This window comes from Scardinius erythrophthalmus (genome assembly GCF_964197995.2).
Source record: "Scardinius erythrophthalmus genome assembly, chromosome: 23".
In the NCBI taxonomy this organism is placed as follows: Eukaryota; Metazoa; Chordata; class Actinopteri; order Cypriniformes; family Leuciscidae; genus Scardinius; species Scardinius erythrophthalmus.
Window position 1 is genome coordinate 22962446 of NC_138243.1, and position 24453 is coordinate 22986898.

At 37.5% G+C, this 24453-nt stretch overlaps 1 protein-coding gene across 1 annotated transcript in view; it reads right to left on the reverse strand.

Moving 5' to 3' along the window:
* The window catches only part of ubl3a (ubiquitin-like 3a), a 29894-nt gene extending 12101 nt beyond the window's left edge, over nt 1-17793 (reverse strand). Inside the window, exons 1-2 of the mRNA XM_081354811.1 lie at nt 17558-17793; nt 17128-17463 (exon numbers count right to left, since the gene is read on the reverse strand). Coding sequence (XP_081210937.1) covers nt 17128-17154 — 27 coding nt within the window. The 5' untranslated portion in view covers nt 17155-17463; nt 17558-17793. The remainder of the gene's footprint in view (nt 1-17127; nt 17464-17557) is intronic.
* Between the last annotated feature and the right edge of the window lie 6660 nt (nt 17794-24453).

Sequence of the window (24453 nt, forward strand, 5' to 3'; positions counted from 1 at the left end):
TGTCAGACACAAAGCTTCACAATGTCATGACCCTTGTGTACATTCATTTATAAACATGACTAATTGAATTATTCTTATAGCTACCAATAAGAGTATAGTGTTTTTTTTATAATCTTTTTTTTTTTTAAGAATCACTTCTGAAGGATCTTGTGACACTGAAGACTGGCGTAATGGCTAAACAATATATTACTGTTTTTTATCAAATAAATGCAGCCTTGGTAAGTTTAAAAGACTTCTTTAAATAAATGAAAAAATCTTACCACCCCCAAAGTTTTAAACATACCATGGTATTTTACTGTCCCTGTTGCATGGTACTGCCACAGTACGTTTTTGAGAGGTTTATCAGATAAAAAAAAATACTTGAGCGTTGGAGTAAGAATATTTTCACAGAATTAAAAAGCCTGTCAGTGTCAAAGCTTCCCAATCTCATGCTCCTTGCATATTCATTTATACAATACATTGACTAATTTGATAATGATTTTAGCTACCAATAATGTAGTATGGTTTTCTCAGTTTCATTTAACTGCAAAAAAAACTATGGTTTACATTATTGAGGGGAAAAATGCTTAACATTAAATAAAAATAAATAAATAAAAATAATGAAGATGGGCGGTTGAGAAATGATTTCATAAGACTTTTATATAATCCTCCACTTTATCCTAGCAAATGCGAACCACCAGTGATTCAATCAGCACAATTATGCTGTTTGTGCAAGCACTCAAACAATATAATTTGCAAAAAGTCCACTATCATACTCATTCACATCCCAGGGTGTCGCCGATTTAAAAATAAAAGAGTAGGATGTATCAAGCTGAGAGAGAGAGACGGACAGGACTCGGGGCAGTGCATGTTCAATGCACGTGTGTTACTATGCGAGTGTCATCAGAAGATCCAGTATTAAGCTCCTCCCTCTATACGCACACACACATTGCCAGCTGCAGTGATGTAACAGAGTGAAAACCAGCAGATGGAAACAAAGATCCTCCTAAGCACTTTATAGAATCAGATTAGAGCCAGGAGCAAGAGCCTGCACACTCAAAACAACTCATCTAAAGATCACAACACACACACAATCTTAAGTCTCCTCAAAGGAAAGAGTATCAGTCAACAAACAGACGCACATTCATGCACAACAATGGTTGGTTGATCACGCAGACATACACATGCAAATCTAATTTTGGCTCGGATTAGTATGTGGCTATTTTATGAAGCCACCACACAGGAAGGAAATACCAGAGGATATCTACTTATCGCAATATTTCTGTACACATTTTTGCCAATTCACTCCATTTCAGAGCTTTTAAAATACTTATGCTGATTTATATATGTCAGAAAACAGAAATAGTGTAAGGTGCAAAGAAGACCTGTTCCTCAAATTAGTATTCGTATCCTCCAAATGTAAAGAGATTAATGAAATTTATATTTCAATAAAAAAAATTCTATATTGTGAATACCGGTAGTATTATTTTGGTAAATATGTCAAATATCTCGTTAAAAAGTTGAGTCAGTAAGTTTTCTTCTAAGAAATGAATACTTTTATTCAGCAAGGACTTAAGTGATTAAAAAAATAACATTTCCTGTTTCTATTTCAAATAAATGCTGTTCCTTTGAACTTTCTATTTCATCAAAGAATCCTATAAATAAAATGTATCCGTTTCCATAAAAATATTATGCAGAAGTCTTAACTGCATTTGTGATCAAATAAATGCAGCATAAAATGTCATATTTAAGCATGAATTGGCTGATATTTGGGTTTGTTTGACATTACTGGCATTGATTAACAGACCAAAATGTAGGCTAATAATGCATCGATTAAACATTGATTACTTACATTTACTAACAGCTTTAGTAATTAATAAATGTACATTATTTTTTCAAGTATTTGTTGTGAATTTCAAAGAAATACTTAAATTACATTACATACTGCATCTATCCCATACTTTATTACATTGGTTATCAGTATTGGTGCTTAAACTAAAAATTAAATGAAAACACTTTTTTGTATTCGTTGTGAACATTTTTGAAAAGAAAAAAAAAATGACACAAAAAACTAAAATTATAAATTTTTTTAATAAAAATGCTCCACCTGTTCCACCTTTCCTTTTCCAACGACATCACAAAGTCCTCACTATACAATACTCAATGGACAAAATCTAGTCCAACCCATAGGTGGGAATGTGTTGGTTTGTGTTTCTATTTGTATACTCAATACTCAATATTACAGGTTTTTATGCTATATGGTAACTTTTTAATGTTGTGTTAGCTGACAGCTTTGTCTTGTATAGACCTTATTCAGACAGAGCAGCGCCATGACAGATATAAAAGCGAGACTGTGAGGGATAGACTTACTGTGTTTTCAATGGCATCTGCTGTAAAAAGCTGAATAAAGCTCTTAGATCACTTATGATTTTCCACAACTTATGCTGTCTGGAGTTTTATGTCTACTGAAGTTTCTTGGAAAGATATTTTTGCAGTGTTCCGTATGTAGAACAATCCAAAAACAATAATAACAGTTTAACCCACTGATGAGTTGTATCATGTCCATCCTTTCATTCCCTTTAGAAATCAAAGATGGCACTGCTGTTAAATAAGGTTTATTTTGTTAGTTAAGCTAAATCATCTGGTGAAGTCTATTATAGATATAGATATTCATTCATGCCTCTAACTACGGAAGCAGACTCACGGTAAACTTAACCTAGAGTGTTCACAGACCCACTTTGACCTTTCAATATGGCGAAAGGCTTACGTATAGCGGCTCATAGAAACAGCCGCTAATGAGGCATCTGTTTATTTCTATGGTTTTGACACAATGGAACACCTCCTAGTTTCCATAGAGATGGTAACCGTGGCAGCGGCTCCTCTATGAGAGCGCTGACCTGAATCACCTGCAGGCAGAGTCTTTCTTCATCTGTCTCTTTCTCTCTCGCCGTATCTCATCTTTCACCATGTCACTCCATCTTTTCCACATCTTTGTCTAATGATGACATATCATCTTCACCTGGTGAATGGCAATGAGAAAAAAAACGGAGGAAGCTGATTTATACAATGTTTCCAGACGTACGCAGAAAGGAGGAAGAGCCGCCCAAACCGCAGAAATATGTGTTATGCTGGGATACGTCTGCTTAAAACATTCCTCCTCCATCCATCTCCTTGGTGAGCAGACAAAATCTCACTATGACGTAATACGGCATGCAGGGCTGCCTCCAAGGAACTAAAACAAAAACAAGCTCAGCAAAAAACATCCGCCGGGGAATGATTTCATAGGCGAGGGTAACGCTGGTACTAGTCTTACCCAGGAGCAGGTGGATCCCTCTGAGTGAAGACAGCAGTTGCTATGCTAAACATTATTATACCACTCAATATTTATCACCAATCCCAGCATAGGAAGACCCCGGCTCCCCGCAACCAACCCTTCAGGGGGAATGTTTGATGTAATCACCCCCTAGTGCTCTCCTGCACAAACAAACGCACTTTCTTAGGGACACAGATGACACGTAGCATTCCTTCGTGAGGCTACAGGCTGCCCATGGGATCTCCACTGTGATGGAAAAAATTATACAACAGAAACACGTAAAGCACAACAAAGGCTCTGCCAATACAGACATTAGATTTAGCAATTATTTATCAGGCACGGTTATTGGCAGGTGCTGATAATCTTAAAATATTAGCTGAATATTGAAGATTTATTGGTCTGTTGCCATTACGATCATGCATTTTAGTAGATAGCATGATTTAACTGCAATATTGCAATGAATAATAATTCATTTGTGACACCTGTATTGTTATATGGCACTGCAAGGCAATAGTCTTTCCATAGCAGACATGTTGAAAACAGATATGTCATCTAGAGCACGTGTCTCAGGTTTGCTATAGTTACAAACCGAGCGTGAAGTACTAGAGATTTTTCTGAGGGTTGTAGCTTTTGGGTATCACAAGTTGAGCAGGAGATTCTCTGCTTTAGAAGGATAAACAACTCAGTGGTTCTGCCAAGAGACAGTGTGTGTGTGTGTGTGTGTGTGTGTGTGTGTGTGTGTGTGTGTGTGTGTGTGTGTGTGTGTGTGTGTGTGTGTGTGTGTGTGTGTGTGTGTGTGTGTGTGTGTGTGTGTGTGTGTGTGTGTGTGTGTGTGTGGACATGTTTTTCTACACCGGTGGGGACTTAAACCTGAATGCACACAGACTCATGGGGACTCGTGTCACCGTGGGGCCCTAAATTGAGGTCCCCATGGGTACAAAAGCTTATACATCATACAGAAGTAGTTTTTTTGAAAATGTAAAAATGCAGAATGTCTCCTGTGATGGGTAGGTTTAGGGGTAGGGTTAGTGTAAGGGGATAGAATATACAGTTTGTACAGTATAAAAACCATTATGTCTATGGAGAGTCCTCACAAAGATAGTGCACCAGACATGTGTGTGTGTGTGTGTGTGTGAGAGAGAGAGAGAGAGAGAGAGAGAGAGAGAGATGCTGACAGTAATGAGTGTGTCAGACAGGACGTCTGAACTAAAAGCAGCCACAACAAATGCTGACCACAGTGGATGTGACATGTCGACCGGCTTTGACCATCCCAGAATAGAGGTCTGCCAGATTGTTCTGGGAATGACATTTATGCAATAGGGAACAGACACACACTCACAGCACTTATGTAACCACACATCAATGAAAACAATATTAGAAAAGTTGCCTCCAGCAGGGATTTGTCCGTTTTGGAGAGAGAGGAAATTAGTGAGTCTATGGCGAGATCGGTTATGCCTGTATAAGCTGGTTAAAGAACAATGATGTAGCATTCCAATACAAAAACAAGTCACCTGCAACAAGGAAGAGCCATTAGGGATTAAAGACCACACAAGCCTAATGCAAGTTTAGGATTGTTGATCCCTGTCCGGTTAACAAACTCAGGACTTACTCAAGTTCACAACACTGAGACTTCAAGCGACTGGATCATGAAGCGTCTCCAAAATAGGACCCCATTTATGCCTATATTAAGTGCCGCAACAATAGTTATTGTAATATATTAAGCCGCACAAATAGTAAAAAGTAAAGAGTAGTAAAAATACAAAGTTAGACATAGCAAAGAAAAATTGAGAGGGGAAAAAAATGCTAGGAGAAAACCACTTAGCCCAGAAATAATAATCATTCCACTCTTCATTAGTAAAGATACCAATTAAGTTTCACACAGTTGTAAAAATCACTATGGCCTTATTATACTGTAAAAATAAAGGTACAGTATATTATGATTACATTTGGCTAATCAGCCAAGCTTGATAATACAGAATTTAAGTTGTTTAGCTGATATTTTTACAGACCTCTTTGCAAACAATATTACATTTTTATTTACACATATTTTGTGTGTTAGAAATGTATAAACCATGTATTATACAGAACAATTATAATAATATTATTTTAAAAATATTTATTTTGTTTTATAACCATTTTTTTTAATTGTTTCATTTTTTGTTTACCATTTTACATATATTTAACCACGATTTGTTGCAACCCATCTATGTACACTTAGTTTTGTCTAGCCTAATCTATATTACTGTAGATTACTGTACCAAGGTGGCACATTTAAACCAGCCGAATCAGCAACTTAATTTTGCATGTGTGATCAGAACATCCTTATTGTCGAGCACTACTAATGTGTATAAAAAAATACCCAATATATCCAAGCGTCACTCAGACAAACTAATCATATAAATAATATCATGACATTAAGAAAAGCTCTGACCTATAATCTTGAGAGAGGTCTTTATGCTTTAAGCATGTCGTAATCAGACAGAACAGATAAACAAAGAATCAACACAGAATTGAGAAAATATGATCATACTGCTCAACAAAAGATTAACATTTTCTCTTTCTGTGTACTGAAAAATCCTTTTCACTCTGCTCAGTGTATTCGGAGTGTGCTTCTGTGTGCGAACTCAACCTCAGTCATAAACAGACGAGACAGAAAAGGGAAGCCATCCATCTTCCCCGACAGCACAGTGTTGGTTCAAACAGTGTCATCTCTGTCTATGTCTCCAGGAGTCTGTGATGTAGTTGAGACCGAGGTGGTTTTGAAGACTGTGATCACACTTACTCATCTCTATTTCATCAGTCAGGGCGTTGGTGGGATTTCGCCCGCATATCTGAGAGAGTGTGAAAAAGCTTCTCAGAGCATCTCATTCTAAGAATGGAAGTGTCATTTCTTTTCTTCGGTTTGAAATTAGGGTTTACCGTGCCTATACCTAAACTGACTGTCTGCATGCTTTAAATAAACAAAGAGTCAACAAATCACAACTAACTAACCCCATTTAATTTCTTAATACATGTTCCTGGTCTTATTGTGAATGATTTATCAATGCATGTCATTCCAAAGGAAAAAAATGTTTTCTTTGTAATATTTCCTTTAAAAGAAACACTCTATCACTCAAATGTTTTGGTCAGTAAGTATTTTTCTTTTCTTTTATTCAGCAAGGACGCATTAGACTGATCAGAAGTGACAGTAAAGACATTTATAATGTTACAAAATGCTGTTCTTTTGATTTTTCTATTTATCAATAAATCCTGAAGAAAGATGTATCAGTTTCCACAAAAATATTAAGCAGCACAACTGTTTTCAACACTGATAATATTAAATAAAAACTAAAGTTTCTTGAGCCCCAAATCAGCATATGATTTCTGAAGGATCATGTGACACTGAAAAATTCCGCTTTGCCATCACAAAAATAAATGTAATTTTAAAATAGAAAAGTTATTTTAAATTCTAATAATACATCACAATATTACTGTTTTACTGTATTATAATAAAATGAATGCAGCCTTAGTGAGTATTTACTTAGATTATTATTATTATTATTTAATTTAATGACCCCAAACTTTTAAATAGTAGTGTACCTTGTTCTACCTCTGAAACAATTTTCCTTTCAAATGACATCATCAAACTGATTTTTGGCTATTTATATTCCAGTCAATTCCCAATAGATGAAATTAATTCCCACCCTATACAGAACATCCAGTTTCACTGAGAAATACGTCACACTGCAGAAGTAATTTTTGAATCCCATTTCCTGTCTACTAATTACATGATTCAGAGCGGCAAATGTTTATCCATAAAATGATTTTGCTATAAAATGAACAACATGCTAAAGTTTTAGGAGTATAACAAAGTTTATTTAGCATGTTTTCAAACAAATATAGGACAAATATAGAAAAACAAAGTTCTGTCAGGTACGGTACAGTCTGTACAATCCAGTTTTTTGTTTTTTTTCTCAGCATGAGACAGAACAGGTTGTTCCGCTTTGCAGTGGAGATCTGATTCTTCCTCTGGTGAGAAAGTTAAAACCACTGAGTACGGTAAACCACCCTTTGTTAGGGATTTGCATAGATATTCAACATTACAGGTCACCTTGACTTCTTTCTGAACAGAATATAAAACGGTTTGGCCTATTTGCATTAGCAGGGGTTAAAGCAATGAACATGTCCAAGAAGACACATTGAAATGCATTTGGACAAGGGAATGGAAGGATAAATGTCTCACTTCAGCCAGGGTCAAAAACACAATGACCACTGGCATTGGTTTGATAATAGCTAGCTCATTTGGCCACTAGTCTCAAGGCAAAGCTTCTAAATGAATAGATTCCAGCCCACAAAATGATTCCTTACTGTTTCATATAAAATCGTCTTTTCATGATATTGGACAGACTGTTAGGGGACCCAAAATCTGAGAAAAAGAGACCCGGCCATTGATTAATATGTGATATCTTTCAGATGAGCGTCAGACACTTAAATTCTCATTATGAAGAGCGCGGCACATGAGAAAGAGATAACAGCATTAAATGACATGAGATCTGAGAATTAGATGGCACATTTTAGACGTGGGATATTAAACTGCAAGAGGGGATATGGAGAAATTGTATAGTTCCCTGTCTATGTCCAAGACCTCTGTGGATGATGGGACAAATTATTGCAGGAATTTGAGAACTGACTCACAGCCATAGCCGTGCACACACACACGGGCAAAATTGCCATGTACGAGCAACACAAAAAGAGCCTGGATGTTCCCTGCATGAGTTGATGTGCGGTAGGTTGAATATAAAGTGATTGATTTTGCTCCCAGCTGCGTTTGCCTTGTCATGCTTATAACAAAGCAAGAAATGGAGGGAAAGAACATGTGAAGTATTTCCCAGAACATGTAATAGGATTGCATATTAAACAGAAGACTATTAAACAATTCCTGTAAAAACACACAACGCACACACACAGAAGGTGCCAAATAAATTCATCACTTCCTTGATAGATTTTTTTTCCCCATAATGGACCGGATCTCAATAGATACGGTAAAAGGTGATCATTTTGCAATCATTTCCTCAAAGATGTCTAGAACTTCCTTTACTCCCATTATCGTTCTTGGTCTTCTCCCCCGACTCACTCACTCTGCTTCCGTACTTAATCATGGACACAGCACACCACCAACTGCAGTCTCAGCCTGTCCAGATGCCCCATCAGCAGTCCTGAAGGACAATCAGTCACACAGACATACTCACACACACTCAACCGACCCAAACGATGCATCTCACCGGATGAGAAAACAAGGGTACAAGGGTGCAAATATCAATGAAATCAATATAGGCCCGCCTGATGACGTGTCAATTACAATCACATAAGTGGACACGTCTTCACACTGGTGTTAATAATGCTGTATCTGAGAATGACTCATCTTTGTACAAACTTTCCGATCTTGAGGCTAATTACTCACCTTCTATAAACACATTAGCAATGTGCACTCAGGGGCGCTGAATAAACACAAACCTAGAACTCTGACCTTTTTAGAACTGAAACAAGATTCCTTTAAGGTGCTTTAAGGACAGTGTGACACATCTTGAAGGTCACAATGTTAGATGATCTCTGTTAATCAAACACATTCCACAATAGAGAATGGCCAGAAAATACAACCAGATTTCTGCCTCATGAGAATGATTAGGCAATTCTATATATATATATATATATATATATTGCATATAAAAATAAAATTATATATATAATAATAATAATAATAATAATAATAATATTTTTGACATGCTATTATTTTAAATAATTTTCCTGATGGAGCTATGGGGAAATATGAGAACAGAAAAAACACTCAAGATGAAAAGAACCAAGACGAGCGGAGCGTGAGAGAACAATATCTCATCTCCTGTAGCCAGATGAAGGCAGGCAGCCTCTACCCTGCAGGCCCTGTCCACGTGCTACTGCTGAAAAAGGGCAGACATCTGTAGAAAGAGAGAGTGGGGGAGGCTGGCCGTCTGATAGAAATGGCCTTTTGATATTGTATTACAGCCATGTATTACAAACCTGAAAAACACCCTTCTCATCACTTATTACTATCATGCACATGTTCTCAAGCTGAATTATTGCACCCACTGCAGACAAAGCTCCACAGACCAACTTCATGACTGAAAATCTTTTTTTATCTTTTCTTTGGGGCGAGCCCAGAGAAGGTTTTTCATTGAAAGTCATGACTAGGGCTGTGTATTGGCAAGAATCTGGCGATACGATACGTATCACGATACATGGGTCACGATTCAATATATTGCAATATATTTCGATACTGTGCATAAGGCGATATATTGGGATTTTTTAAAAGTAAAATATATTAAAATATTTGAAAAAAAGACATGATGTGCATAAAAGTCAAAGAAGTTTACTTTAGGTAAACAATTCAGTACACAGAAAATCAAACTGCCAGTTTGGGCTTGTGGTTTACAGGTTCTTAGTGAGCAAATGTTTATATGCTCAAGTAGGCCATAATAAAAGAAAATAGGTACATAGCCCCTGTCACAATACAAAACAACAACGTGAACTGGACGAAAATGAATGAAAGTGGATGAAAGTGAACAAAATAAATGTGTCATATATTGAAATCAAGTTTTATGTGATAAAAGATTTTAAAAGAACTGGACGCGCGAATGAGGCGAACCGCGCCGCACTAAACGCCTCGTGCCGCAGGACCTCCAGACGCGCGTAAACGCGTCTTTGCATTGACTTAACATTGCAATCACTCGCGCCAGATGCTCTCTTCGCGTTTGATGTGAACGATGCACGCGATTACATTTAGAAATAGACAAGCTTTGTTTCCAAATGCACCAAGCAAAGATATCCTTTCAGTTGTATAAACTTTTATAAAACCAGCCAATATAATCACAATAAACACATCCAAAATGAAATATTTAACATATAGGCTATATAACAACTGCACAACGTCTAATTTGTAAACAAAATGATTTACGCACTAAATCCAGCATAAACTCCGGCACAATTTGCATATGTTTAAACTCTCAAGGTAGACATCACATCCCGAACCTCACAGCAATTGGCTGCCGACTGCGTTTTTCGCTTGATATTTGTATAAAGGAACTGCCCAACTTTTTGACGCTCTCGGTCGCTCTCAACGCTTTCTCCGGTCCGCTGTCAATCCTAAAATGTCCAGTGGACACGCACCGTTATAGGCGAGCCTGGCGAGGACACTAGTGGTGCGTCTCAGCATAGCTATCTATTGGTAGGGATTTAAACAACATAAACGTGAACCACTGTCTTAAGGTCTTACCATGAATATTTTTGGACGTAAAAAAAAAAAAAAAAATCGATATTGCGTTTTTGAAAATCGATACAGTATTGCAAAATAAAATATCGCGATACTCAAGTGTATCGATTTTTTCTTACACCCCTAGTCATGACTCTAGTTTGTCCTACAGCTTTTTCTTGTTATTTTTGTCAAACAGGGTGCATAATGGTATTAAATAAGTACCATACAGCAAGCAGACTATGTGGCAGTACAATTGTATTTCAATATTGATGTATTTAAAAATGTATATGATCAGTTTTTACACAACACTGTATTGATACAAATCCTTGTATTAATTTGTGCAAACACAAATGTCCTATATTTCAGTCCACAGCAGAATTAATAAATAAGAAATAAAATGTAGGACTGTAGAAAAATATGACAAAAAAATGCAGTGCAGGCACTTGGTTCAATCCATCAGTTGTTGATTGGATGGATGCAGATCTGAATGTGAGCTTGCAGTTGATTTTATGGGTGGAGTGTATGAGGACACAATGTTTGGAGTCATACATCACCAGAGACAAGTCTGACGTTTCACCGAAAGATTGAAATATGATATTTTGATAAAAAATGACTAGGTAAAAAAAACATATATTCTCTGAAATGGCTCTGATGATTTATATATCAAATATTAGCCCATTTTTTAGCTATAGTTCACACCTGTTGCCTTAGAAGTGAAGTCAAAATGTTTTTTAAATCACATCTTATGATCAGAGAAAAAAACATTTGGCTGGCTTGGAGGAGAAAGAGGGAAAGGTATGAAGGAAGAGAAGGGAAATTTGGCCTGAGATTTCAATCTGTGACACTAAACTACAAGAGAATGCTTGTGCAATGATGTCATAAAGGCAAGCAAGAGCCAGTGTTTACAGTGGAACAACCCTTGCAGTCAGTCTCTGCCCAACTCACACAAAACTTGAACAGAACCACCTTTGGAAACATATAAAAACAGATATATGTTGACTCACGTCCAGTAATGAATATGTAGAATCACCACAGAGAAGTTAAAACAACTTATAATAAGGCACTGAGCACTATTTACACAAACTGACGTTGAATCACTTTAACTTTCCATGACTGTGTGTGTGTGTGTGTGTGTGTGTGTGTGTGTGTGTGTGTGTGTGTGTGTGTGTGTGTGTGTGTGTGTGTGTGTGTGTGTGTGTGTGTGTGTGAGAGAGAGAGAGCACCTTTCTCTCTCGCTGTTGTAAATTGTTCCTCACTCTACTGAAAGGATCCTTTATTGAGTGAGTCTGAGCTACTTCCTCCTCCTCCTTTCTCTCTCGCTCCCTCTTTAGCCTTTTAACCCTTACTGACCCATAAGCACTCTCTGGACTTAATGCAAATCATACTCACCATGTTATATGCGTCACATTTATTCACACAAACACAAACAGATGCTAAAACAGACTTTAGCTGTATCTCTCTATCTTTTTATGCTGTTCTTCATTTTAGGACTGTGCTTAAACAATCAATATATTGTGATTCTTTTTCTCACAATAGATTTTGAGAACTGGCAGGTCTCTAAAACGAGTACTCTGGGGCGTGTGTGGAGTGTGGGCCATGTCCATCACTGAGATAATGAAAATATTTTAAATAAAACACTGTTATGAAAATTAATGTTGACACATAAAATTATGACGTGAAAATATGTCTATCAAAACAATGTTTTTGAAAAAGAAACATCTAAAAGGAATAACTGCATGAGGTGAAGCTAAACAGTGAACGAACAGAAGAAAACGAAGGTAACGATACCCTCATGTCACAATTCGATACATATCACGATACTGAACTCACGATACGATATTATCGCGTTACTCCAAGACATATGGTAAAAGGTTAACAAAAATGTACTGTTGATTCAAATGCTAAATTTTATATTACATTGTGCGTGTAAATGAATTTGCTTTTACTTGTGCTGGTAACCCAATGCACAGAACAATAGTGACACCAGAATAAAAATATTCATGATTCTGAAGCTGAAAATACAGAATTATTTTAGACGAATATGCTTGCAGTCTGTCACTGACTAGATCTAATAACGTTGGCCACTTTTAACTGGTAACAGAAGACATTTGGCATCATCAGGACCCACAAATATTCCCCCATTGCATTACTATACATTATATTCAACATTATATATAGTAGTTTAATGTAGTATCGACACTAAAACTCTGAGAACTTGAATTTTTTCCTCACGCATAAATTTTATTTTTGGGTGAACTAGCCTATTCACAATACATTTTATCACTATCCACGATACATATTGTTGGATTTTTGTATTACGATATATTGTGACACGATATATTGTTTCACCCCTACTTTTAACCCATTCAAGCGCGACAAGAAAAAAAACGACAGACAGTATCGTGTGCACAGTAGAGGTCTACACAGTGAACCCGAGACCCGTTGACCCGGGACCCGACCCGGGACCCGTACGGGTTCGGGTCTATATTTTAAATGATCAGCCGGGTCCGGGTCGGGTCCGAATTTATTACTTCGGGTCCCGGGTCTGTTTAACATTGTGTGTAATACCCGTGCGATCGGAGTCATTAGATCAGACTCGGAGAAAACCCGGTCGTGATTAGACACTGCTTGTGTTTTTTTTGTAACTTGCAACTTGTAAAATTAGGACACTCAAAATAAATTGCGTTAAAAAGCATATTTTAGGTTGATCCAGCTAGCGTGCATGTGCAGTCTCAAGCGCGTGTCATGTTTCTATGGCAACCAGTTACCAGAGCTTCAGTGAGGGACCGCCAAACCGCGCTTTAGATTTTACAATATAAATTAACCGTCTTGTTTAATCTTAAAGTTTTAGTGGTCAGATTAGGACTCGATGCAGAGCAGAGAGCACAGAGATGATAGCAAATAAATAACGTCAGCGGCCATGGCACTGAACGAGCAATCGTTATTATAACGTTAGTTCAAAAGGGCAAACAGTCAAAGTTATTATGCGAGTTAACTCGAGTCAGAATGTAAGTTAACGTTACATGTGCAAAGTTGCATTTGTCATCCGTCACCGTGACATCAAGTGGACTTTTGAAGCTGAAATAATGAGTGGATTAATCTTGGACTTGGAATAACGAGAGGAATAACATGAATAACTTTCTTGTCGGAGGATTGTAATGCATCACAGCCAGTCAGGTAACGTTACAAGGAAGGGAGAGGAGACTACTAAGCTACCACGGCTTAAATTAGGTAAGACAAAAAGTTGTATTTTTCGCAACAGGTTTATTGACTTGTAATAGCAGTTTAAGGTGGAATATGTGACAATCGGGTCCAGTCGGGTCTGTGTCTTCCCGTCGGTTTCGGGTCCAGCTTTCAAATAATAGACGGGTCCGGGTCGGGTCCAGTTAGGCATTTCTCGGATCTGCACGGGTCCGGGTCCAGCTTTTGAAATAATAGACGGGTCCGGGTCGGTTCGGTTTAGCACATTACGGGTCTCTTTCGGGTTCGGGCACGAATTTTTGGACCCGTGAAGACCTCTAGTGCACAGACAGCGCGCCAGAATCAAATTCTCTTTCATGCTTGAATGAACAATAACACACAATTACGCCAAAATATCCGTTTTGATCAGATAGCCTAAATACAGAACATAAATGTAACACTGTCTACAACATGCTACAAATATCATGCATAAAAGGACGCAAATTGAATTGAAAATGAATGCAAAGTTACTTGCTAGCCAGAAAGTGTTACTCACGTTTTCTACACCTTTTCCATCTCTCATATGCAAACCAACACCTTTTGTTATCTATACCCTGTACATTTCTCCTGTAGTTATGTCACACTTTGGCTACCTCTCATTTCAAAGGTTCCTGTTCGTAGCAGGTGACTGTTTGGGTTCAGAGGAGGGTCTGTCTTGTCATGAAACAGATTTTATAATTCCCTCAAAGGGACTGATTTGTGTAGCCACATCCTTCTGTTATCTGGTTCCCTGATGAGCTTTATTGATTTGAGCTTGGTTACATCATTTTGTAAAAGTCTCGATGACAAATCTGGTTTGATTTCACATCAAATATCCTGTTTAACTCAAAAATGTCACATTTACAGAAATAAAATGCCATTTCATGTCTAGAGGAAGTTTAAACGTGTACATTTTTTACATAATTTAAACTTCTGAAAGTGCTGGGCAACGCTACTCAAGTGTGTGTAGTGTGGACAATAGCCATAGGGGAGGTCTCTCCTTGACATTTCTCCCAATGGTATCCCCAACTAATTCACCCCTACACATAGAGGACACAATACCACATGACACCACACAAAGTGACACAGTACTGTCAGGGAGTATTGAGTTCTCCTTCACACCTCTGTCTCACAACTGATCAAAGCGAACTCTTTTAAAAGAGCATATCTGATGTAGCACCTATAGGCTTCCACAACATCTCGTTGCTTTGAAACAGTGAGAGTTCTCTACAAAAAAAAGCCCATTCATTAAAATGCCCACCCACAAGATGTGTATGCACACACACACACACACACACACACACACACACACACACAAACACTCCCATTGTTTGACAACCCTACCCCCCAAATGAATGCCCCTCAGCTGGAGACCACACAATGATTCAAAGTTTCACAGAGTGGACATTTCATCCTAAAACTGAACGGGCTGTTCCGAGAGACCAAAAATAGACAGCTAAACCCAACGTAGAAAAAAGTCACGCAGCTCCTGCATTAAAAACCCTTGATTAATTTTAAAGCTAGTAATGGATTATCTTTATCGTTCCTTTGCAAATCCATATAAAATTATTTCCCGTGAGGTTTGAATGTTTAAAATTTTCAAAGCCGGCCTTCTAACGCTATCTTAGATAATCAATACCTGACTTTAGGCTATAACATAGCACTTTGTTCCCTGTTTGCATAACGTGAGAAAAACCTTTCTTCCTGTAGAGACATCAAGAGATGCATCGTCATCATCAGGGTCGGCTCACATTTCTGCACTTAAAATCAATTAACAATACGTGCCGTTGCTCTTTTAATCTAAAGTTGCCAAGGAAGCCTTTCTGAAGGCCAGATTTACATTTTAGTGCTACTCAATTGCAGAAACAGAAGGACAGTCAATGTGCACTGTAAAGACCAATCACATCAGCCCTCAGCGCACATTACATCAAACAGAGTCTCTGCAATGTCAGAGCGTCGGCATCTCTTGAGTTTGACAGCCAGATCAGCTGTTTGGAATATCCAAAGCATGCTTGACTAACAAGCAGGAACAGTGTTACAGTTTGGTGCCAAAAGAAGGAGTTCATATTTGTTTTGATATTAGTTTCAATGTTTTAATACACAATCAGGGCTGTATTTTGTGGTTGATAAGCAGATTGCCCACGTCCTTGGATTCAAACCACTTACCCTGGCGAATAGCAGCATTACCACCACCCACGGGTTTAGAAGTCTCAATCTTACATCACAGTGCAAAGCTTGAAATGTCATTCTACAGGCATGTAATGAGGATTAAACAGAACCTATATTAAATCATCCCCCTGGACAGCAAGATTCTAATGTTAGAGTTTCGTTTTTATGATAATTTGCCTTGATTCACATTTCCGAGACATTTTCAGTTGTGCAAATGGAACAGTGACTGTTTTGAAGTCTCCCTGATCACACTTCTTCATTATCAGTCAGAACAGCACTATGTAAGCCATCTGATAGGATATCTTTACACTACTGCCCTTCCTGATAGAGGTGGAATTTAGATGGGGTTATTGCCCAAACAGCAAAAAGAGATCCAAGGCATTTAATAATAACATTGAGTCCTTTGTGTCTATCTTGGCTTAATCTATTTGCAAGAGCAACAATGAGATCAGTTGACCTTCTCTGATCTTTGACAAACACTTGTTTATTTTAACATATTTATTCCTTAAAACTAACTACTATCTAATTGTATGTTACAGGTAGCCTACTCGTTTTTAAAGTTCTTTACTAGTAAATAATCCAATAATGACTAGTAGGCCTTTTTTTATTTTTAAATAGTAATACTCATTAGATTGTCTTAATCAACATTCCTTAGCTAACTAGTCAGAATCCCAATAGTGACAAGTAACTATTCCGTTGATACTAGTAACAATTTTTTTAATAGAATGAGGTTGAATGTGGTTTAGATATGAACTATCAACTTCTATTTACATTTTTGCAGATAACTATTCTAGTTCATTACCAAAATATACAGTAAAAGTATTATTTCGTTGAATAAACTGTTCTAATCAATTTTAGTAAAATATAGCAATTTGTTTTCAATAACAGTGGAAGAATAATTTGTCAGTATTAGTATAGTGACTAGTAACAACTGAATAAGTACTAACGTTACTTACTAACTGAAATTAGTATTAGATTTAGTAAGTATGAGTAATGGCATCTAAAGTATAGTTACCATAAACAGATACTGATCATTGTTGAAATCATTTTAGTAACAACAGAAAACAACTGGTAACACAAAATAGATACTAGTTAGTTTCAAGGAGCACAACATTTACAATATTTTACAATATAACGTAACGTTACACCATAAAATCCTTTACAGAATAAGTATTCTTACCATGTCGACAGGGATGTTGCCCGTCATCTTTGAAATGTGCTCTGTCGGATCTTCACTTTAGATTAGATTAAAAGTCGTTTTTCTATCTTCAGTTTGCTTAAGAAGCAAAGTTTTGACCGCAGGTGTCTCGTGGTAAAGCAGTTAATCACGCAGAGATCACTCGTCTGGTTATTCCTGTAGGTTCGCTGGTCGAGGTAACGTTAGTTAAGCGCAGGCAGGAATAGGTTCTTCTTCAGATAGGCTTCTGTGTTTTTGCTTTTTCATGGTATAAACTTCAAAACGGAGAAAATAATATTTTCTGGATTTTATATTTATGTGGGAGGACCCCCTCCCATCCTGAAATAAAAAGGATATATATTAGGAAAATGTGCCTACGCCATACGAAAACAAAACCACACTACAATAAAGCCATTGGTTTTTGCAAATATACCGAGAAATTAGTTCCTCGGACTAAAATAAAAAACAGTCGCCTGGCAGAGGAAAAAAAAATGCTGTAATTCGACGGTTTTTCAGTCTTATATCCGTCTTCGTCTGCGCTCACACTCTGCTGTCATCCTGCCTCAGAAAAACATGGCGGCAGTTGACGGGGAAAGGCTGAACGAGGGGAAACCGGAGCTGGTGAGGCAGATAAAAACGGCGCGATGTTGTCGATCGGTATGTGTGTGCGCGGATGAATACGCCCCCCAGCAGTTAAGAGGAAGAGGCGGAGAGAGAGGCGAGCCCACGAATCCATGCGCGCCCAGATACGTTTCATTATAAACGAATTAGTTTGAAGGGTTTAGGAATTAGGAACTTTTATCATAATCCTTTATGCTAATCCTTTTCAAGGGCAAACATTTTTTTAAATCATAATCAGCCTAATGTTTGTTTTGTGTGATAACATTTTGTTATTTAGTTATTTACCACATAGGCTAGCTCTCTCATAACCAGTTTAACTGTGGCATTTACTATGACCATAGTAACCACTGGTAAAATCATGGATGGCTCCTCATTGGTTAGATCAATGTAACTAATGGTTTATACCCTGCTAAAAAGCCTAAAAGTGTTTGCTGGTTTAAGCTGTTCTAAGCTTGTCTCACAAGTCTTACCAAGCTGTTACTCAGCTGGTTTAGCTGGCCGACAAGCTGGTACCCTAACCTAACCAGCCGAAAAGCCTCAAAATCCTTCTAATATCTGATGATGGACCAGCAAACCATGGCAAGATGGTTTAAACTATCTGTTTTTAACAAGATATGGAATGATATGAAAAGTAAAGCGGTCTTCAACCACTTTATTTTAACTAAATAAATAAATGTATATAAAATTGACCAATTAGAAGCAATTTTTTCTGAAAACTGAAGATTTTCACGGCACGTAAGTTATAATTTCTCTCAAAAAACAGAATTGTTATTGGATAGCCTATCTTGTTTTCGTTGTTGACATCATCGAAAAGAGCACATTTGTCAAATTACAGATTAAAATGGGTTGCAAATGCCATTTCATGTCTACAGGAAGTATAAAAACAATATAACTACCACTCACAATCACAAGACATTGATTTGCTTTTAGTCTAATTTAATTTAACATAGGGTTATCAAGCACCTAAATTTTTTTTACATTTGAACTTTTGTGTAAGTAGGCCTAATGTTTTTTTTTTTTTTTTTTTTGACTCATCTTTACAATATTCTAATGTAACTTGGCAGGGGTTCTTTATGACTTCAGGTATTTCATGAATTAATTTACCTAGAAAGTTAAGCACTGTGAGTTATATATGTCTTTGTGTGTGTGTGTGTGTGTGTGTGTGTGTGTGTGTGTGTGTGTGTGTGTGTGTGTGTGTGTGTGTGTGTGTGTGTGTGTGTGTGTGTGTGTGTGTGTGTGTGTGTGTGTGTGTCCTTGTCTTGGAAGCATGAGGTCTTTATCTGTGCTGTTGACTCTACCTCTATTGTCTTGCACGGTGTTGAGAGGAATTCATCCTGACGTGGGGTGTCGGACCCACAGATACTCAAGAGGATTAACTGTTTAATCTGTCACTGATTCTTCTATGCTGCCTCCAAATACGCCTTTGTTCTACTGCGTGCCATTTCAGTCTCCTGTCAGAACAAAATATTGCCACAAATGCCATCAAAACCACACAATGTGTGAATAATTATGAATATGCAAGGAAGATTGAAACAGGTGTGTTTTTGTGCGCATGCGTGTGTGTGTGGGGGGGGGGGGCTGTTGGGTAGACAGATCATAATCTGTTTGTGATTGTGGTGACGTTCAGACAAACATGTAACTACTTCCTTTGTTTGACTGTGAATGTTAATCTGTGTAATATGTGTTTACATAGAAGCCATTGAGTACAAACTCAGACGAGGCTGGGACATATATACACGCACACACACACAGAAATCAATTACTGTGGATTATTAGCGACAAGGTCCCAGGATTGAATGACATAGGAAGCCCTCTATGTTGCAGACATAAGAGTGTATAAAGTGAGCTAAAGTAAGATTACGTCCAGAATAAGCACGGGCTGTCTGAATGGCAGCTTAGTGTTGTGAGACCAGACCGGAGGGTTTTACATGACTGCCTTTGATAAACAAAGACTTTCCAAACTACTGTTAGAGTTACATGCATTCCTCGAAGTACAAAAAGAGCGCTCTGAATGTATTATCGACATGGTCCTTGGTCTTTCTGGTGTTTGTTGTTTTGTTTTTGCAATTTATGACATTCTCACAGCTCTCACAACTGAGAGAAGTTCTATATGCATTAGTCACAATGCCCTTTCAGATAAAGACAATCTAGAGAAAAATGTTATTGCTCAGGGGTTCAAACGTTAAAACGTTAGATCTCAGATGCCTCTCTTAATATGATCAATCAAATCAGACCATTAATAATACATAATAGTAAGGTGCAGGGATGACGTCAAAACCCGGAATACTAATTCGCCACTGGTTCCCTCAAGATTTTCCTATGGGTTTTAATAATGGGGGGTTTCAATATACGAATAAAATAATGTCTGTGGTAAACACAAGTTAACAAGTCAAAATACCGTTATTTATATTACAATGTACAATAGGCCTATTGTTTCAAAGCAGCTTTACAGCGATAACAGAAAAATGATTCAATGATGCAAACAGAGTTAGTTTCGGTTATACAGCAGCTCAAAAAGAAAATAGTTGTGCTGCTTAATACTTTTGTAGAAACTGATACATTTTTTTCAGGGTTTAAAAAAGTTCAAAAGGAGAGCATTTATTTGAAATATAAAGCTTTTGTAACACTATAAATGTTTTTACTGTCACTTTTGATAAATTTCATGTGTCCTGGCTGATTAAAAGTATTTTTTCTTTAAATAACAAAATCTTACTGGCCCCAAACTTTTGAACGGTAGTATATTGGACATGAAAAATTCTATAACATTGTATTTGCACTCGTGTTTCTGGTTGATAATTAACATGTTAAAAGTCTGCCTTGAACATTGATCCTTGACTCAATATTTATGGTGAAAACACAATAATCATGTGACCAGTTTCTGCTTCAGTCTGAGATTAACAATAAATAGTGAGGAACTAATTTAGATTTAATTTATGTATTTATAGAGGTGTGCATGTGCTTATGTGTGTGTGAAACTGTGGTTAGTCTCCCATTACATTATTTCTAAACATAAACCTGTTTGTACCTTCCTCATTACATGTCTGAACATTTCTATGAATCTTTTTACTGTGTCAGTTTGGTCTGTGTCTGAATGATCATTTGAAGCACAAGTACTACAGGTTTTGCTGTGTGTGACTATTGCCCAAATCGCCATGGCAGCCACCATTTTCTGTTTTTCTTTCCAGCTCAGAGCAAAACTTTCTGGAGTACTCCCTAAACATTTCCACCATTTCAGTCGCAGCTTTGAAACTGGCCATTCATAATGTTCCTTAAAGGTATAATTCATCTGAAAATACAAATTCTGCTATTATAAACAGACCGTCACGTTGTCCCAAACCCGTATTACTTTTGTTCTTCCATGGAACACAAAAGGAGAAGTTTAGAAGAATGTTCACACTGCTCATTTCCATATGAATACCGTCAAGGTACAAAAATTAGAGCATAACAACATAAAAAGCTACCATGTGTCTTCAAAAGACCTGGAATATAATTTATAAATCATGCACACAACTTTTATACTACTTTCATGGTGTGTTTTTGTCTTTTAAAGGAACACTCCACCGTTTTTCCATATTAAACTATGTTATTCCCTTAACTAAGACGAGTTGATACATACCTCTCTCGTCTCAGTGTGTGCACTCAATCGCTCTGGCGCGCGGCCACACTTGATAGCACTTAGCTTAGACAAGTTCATTCATTAGGATCCAAACAGAGATGAAGCTAGAAGCGACCTAACATCTCCACGTTTTCCCTATTTAAATACAGTTAAACGAGTAGTTACACGACCAAGTATGGTGACAAAATAAAACGTGGCGCTTTTCTAAGCGGGTAAAAAGGATAACTATAATGTATGGCGGAATAGCACTTGGGAGCACTTAGACTCGGCGCAGTAAAAAGTCACTCCTGGAAAATCCCCTCCCCCTCTCCCTCTCACTTCTGTCATTAGAACCAACGTGACTTTTTACTGCGCCGAGTCGAAGTGCTCCCAGTGCTATATCGCCATACATTATAGTTATCCTTTTTACCCGCTTATAGAAAAGCGGCAAGTTTTATTTTGTGTCACCATACTTAATCGTGTAACTACTCGAGTAACTGTATTTAAATAGGGAAAATGTGGAGGTGTTTAGTCGCTTCTAGCTTCATCTCTGTTTGGATCATAATGAATGAACTGGGTTAAGCTAAGTGCTATCAAAGTGTCACCGCGCGCCAGAGCGATTGACTGCACACACTGAGACGAGAGAGGTATGTATCAACTCGTCTTAGTTAAGGGAATAACAGTTTAATATGAAAAAACGGTGGTGTTCCTTTAAGAGCTTGACAACCCATTCAAAACCAATTTGATGAGAACAGCCCAGAGATTCAGTGAGAATTTTGTATTCCGCTGTAGAAAAAAAATGTTATAAGAATGACATAAGGATTGGTAAATGATGACAAACACACAGGAAGACTATTAATGACTATTTCATTTTGCACTACTTCTGTGTTTCGGATCATAAGATTATATACATTGCCTTTTAAAAGAGTCTGTGATACAAGGGAGCTTCACTGAATCTTGGTGACACCACAGTTAACCATTCGGCTTCATAACATAGCTTACTGTAAAGCCTGTGTAAAGTCCAGCCAGACACAAGATTAGTGCATTCAAGGTCGGGTGTGGCCATAATGGCAGTATTACCTCAACACAACAACAGTGATAAAAACACTGTATAAAGGGTGGAGACACACAGTGTATGTTTCATCTGTTTGAAATGGAGCCCTATGAGGGCTCATGTTTACATTTTCCCATGAATCCTCAGTGGTCTTAATGGTGTCTTGCAAACAATCTCCTCTCACAAGTGATCAACCTTTTACCTTTAACCAGAAATATTCCTTAACTCAACAGATGTTTCTCAATGTGGCTTTTTCCATCAGCTGTGACATCATCATGACATCATGTGGGCAGCCCTCTCTAATAACGCTTAAACCCGCCTCATTTGTGGGGAAAAAATCCCACATCATCCTGCACAGCTGTAGGGTTTGTTGTTGTGACCAAACACCTTGACACCCCATTTCATGTTACTTTGACATCGTTGATGGTGACAGGAAGCCGTAAATAATCAGACCACCTCGCAGGACCTCAATTAGCATTGGCATAATGAGAATCCTCTCACAGGTCTAATATCGATCATTATCTAAATGAGGCCTCAAGTCACGTGTGGCCACAAATAAGTGAGGATTTTCTGGATTTCACCAAGGGGTCAAAGTTGTCCTTGTAAGCTGACCTGAGACAGACAAGTCAGGATTAGGATTCAGGTTGGGAAGCATATCAAAAAAGAAATAATTGCAATTATTATCGGGAACATTATTCAGGCAGATGGCACCTCATGCGTTAAACTCAAAGAAAGGCATAACAACACAAACACACAGGCATAACAAAGTTTTAGAGGGAGTATTGTACTCGTTGTGTCAAGGTTATATAGTAAACTAAAATCAAATAAAAAAATTCTTTACTTGAAATAAATAATATTGAACTTAAAGTTATTTTATTTCAACTAGTTGTCAAAGCAACATTTCTCATTTTTATCTAGTTTAATTTGATGTACTAAAATAATGAAAACTAAAACTGAAGTAAAAAATTATATAAGCATAATGCTAAAAACGCACAACAAAATGAATAAACCTTTAAAATTAAAACTACAAAAATAAAACATTCAAAATATAATATAAAATAAAATAAAAAACTATAATAGTATCTCAATAGTACTAAAATAACACTAGTGTCATGATATTGATGTAAACAAGGCTTCCGACTGACTTAGTCATTGTCGTTTATTAATATTTGATGATTAGCCTATGTGGTTTGTTTGAACAGCAGTTTTACGTTTATAGGCTATGTTCTTCACTCTATTAATAGGTGCATGACAGAAGAACTGAAGGCTTGACTCTGAACTTGGCATAAGTTTACTGCAAGCATTTAATATTACTATTTGTGATTAAAACACATTATAAGTCCCTATTTAGGGAGTGAAATGTTGCCTGGGGGCTTACAGCGTATTGTTTATGTCTGTTGGGCGTGGGGTGTTACATCATCGAGAAGGATGCCTGGCTCACTGTTAACAAACAATGTTGATTAGGTCTGATATTGTTTAGACGTCTCTCCCCTTCAGGGATATCCTGTATCTCACTAACAGAGCAGAACATGGGAGCGAGTCTGCGATACCTCGATGACATAATTCAATTATTGTTCACAAATTATTGATTCGAGTTTTAATATTTTATTAGCTCACCAAACGCAAAACTTCCATGAAGAAAAACCTTTCCTAGCAAGTGTATAGCGCTGACTTCAGTTACCCGGATGAGCACATGTATTATCAGTTCCCTTACGAGAACGTTCTCTCGTACTGCGTTGCAAACGCTATGGGAAAACTCCTTTTCTCGAGAATATTGAAGCCTTTATTTTAAAACGCATTTGCTACAGCACAGGCGAGAGCATCAGACCCACGTGAGTGAGCTGATAGGCTGTGCTGTGGGCAACTGCACGAACCAATGGCGGATAGACAGAAGCGCGCGAGCCAATCAGGGCGCTTGGCGCTCTGTCACTGTCAAGCGCGCGAAACTACACGTGACCATAACATATAAATACAGAAAGAATCCGCCATTTGACAGATTTAATCTCCTTCAGCTCGACTCACCTCGTCGCTGATTTTCTCCGGTCGTAAGAAGCCCTCG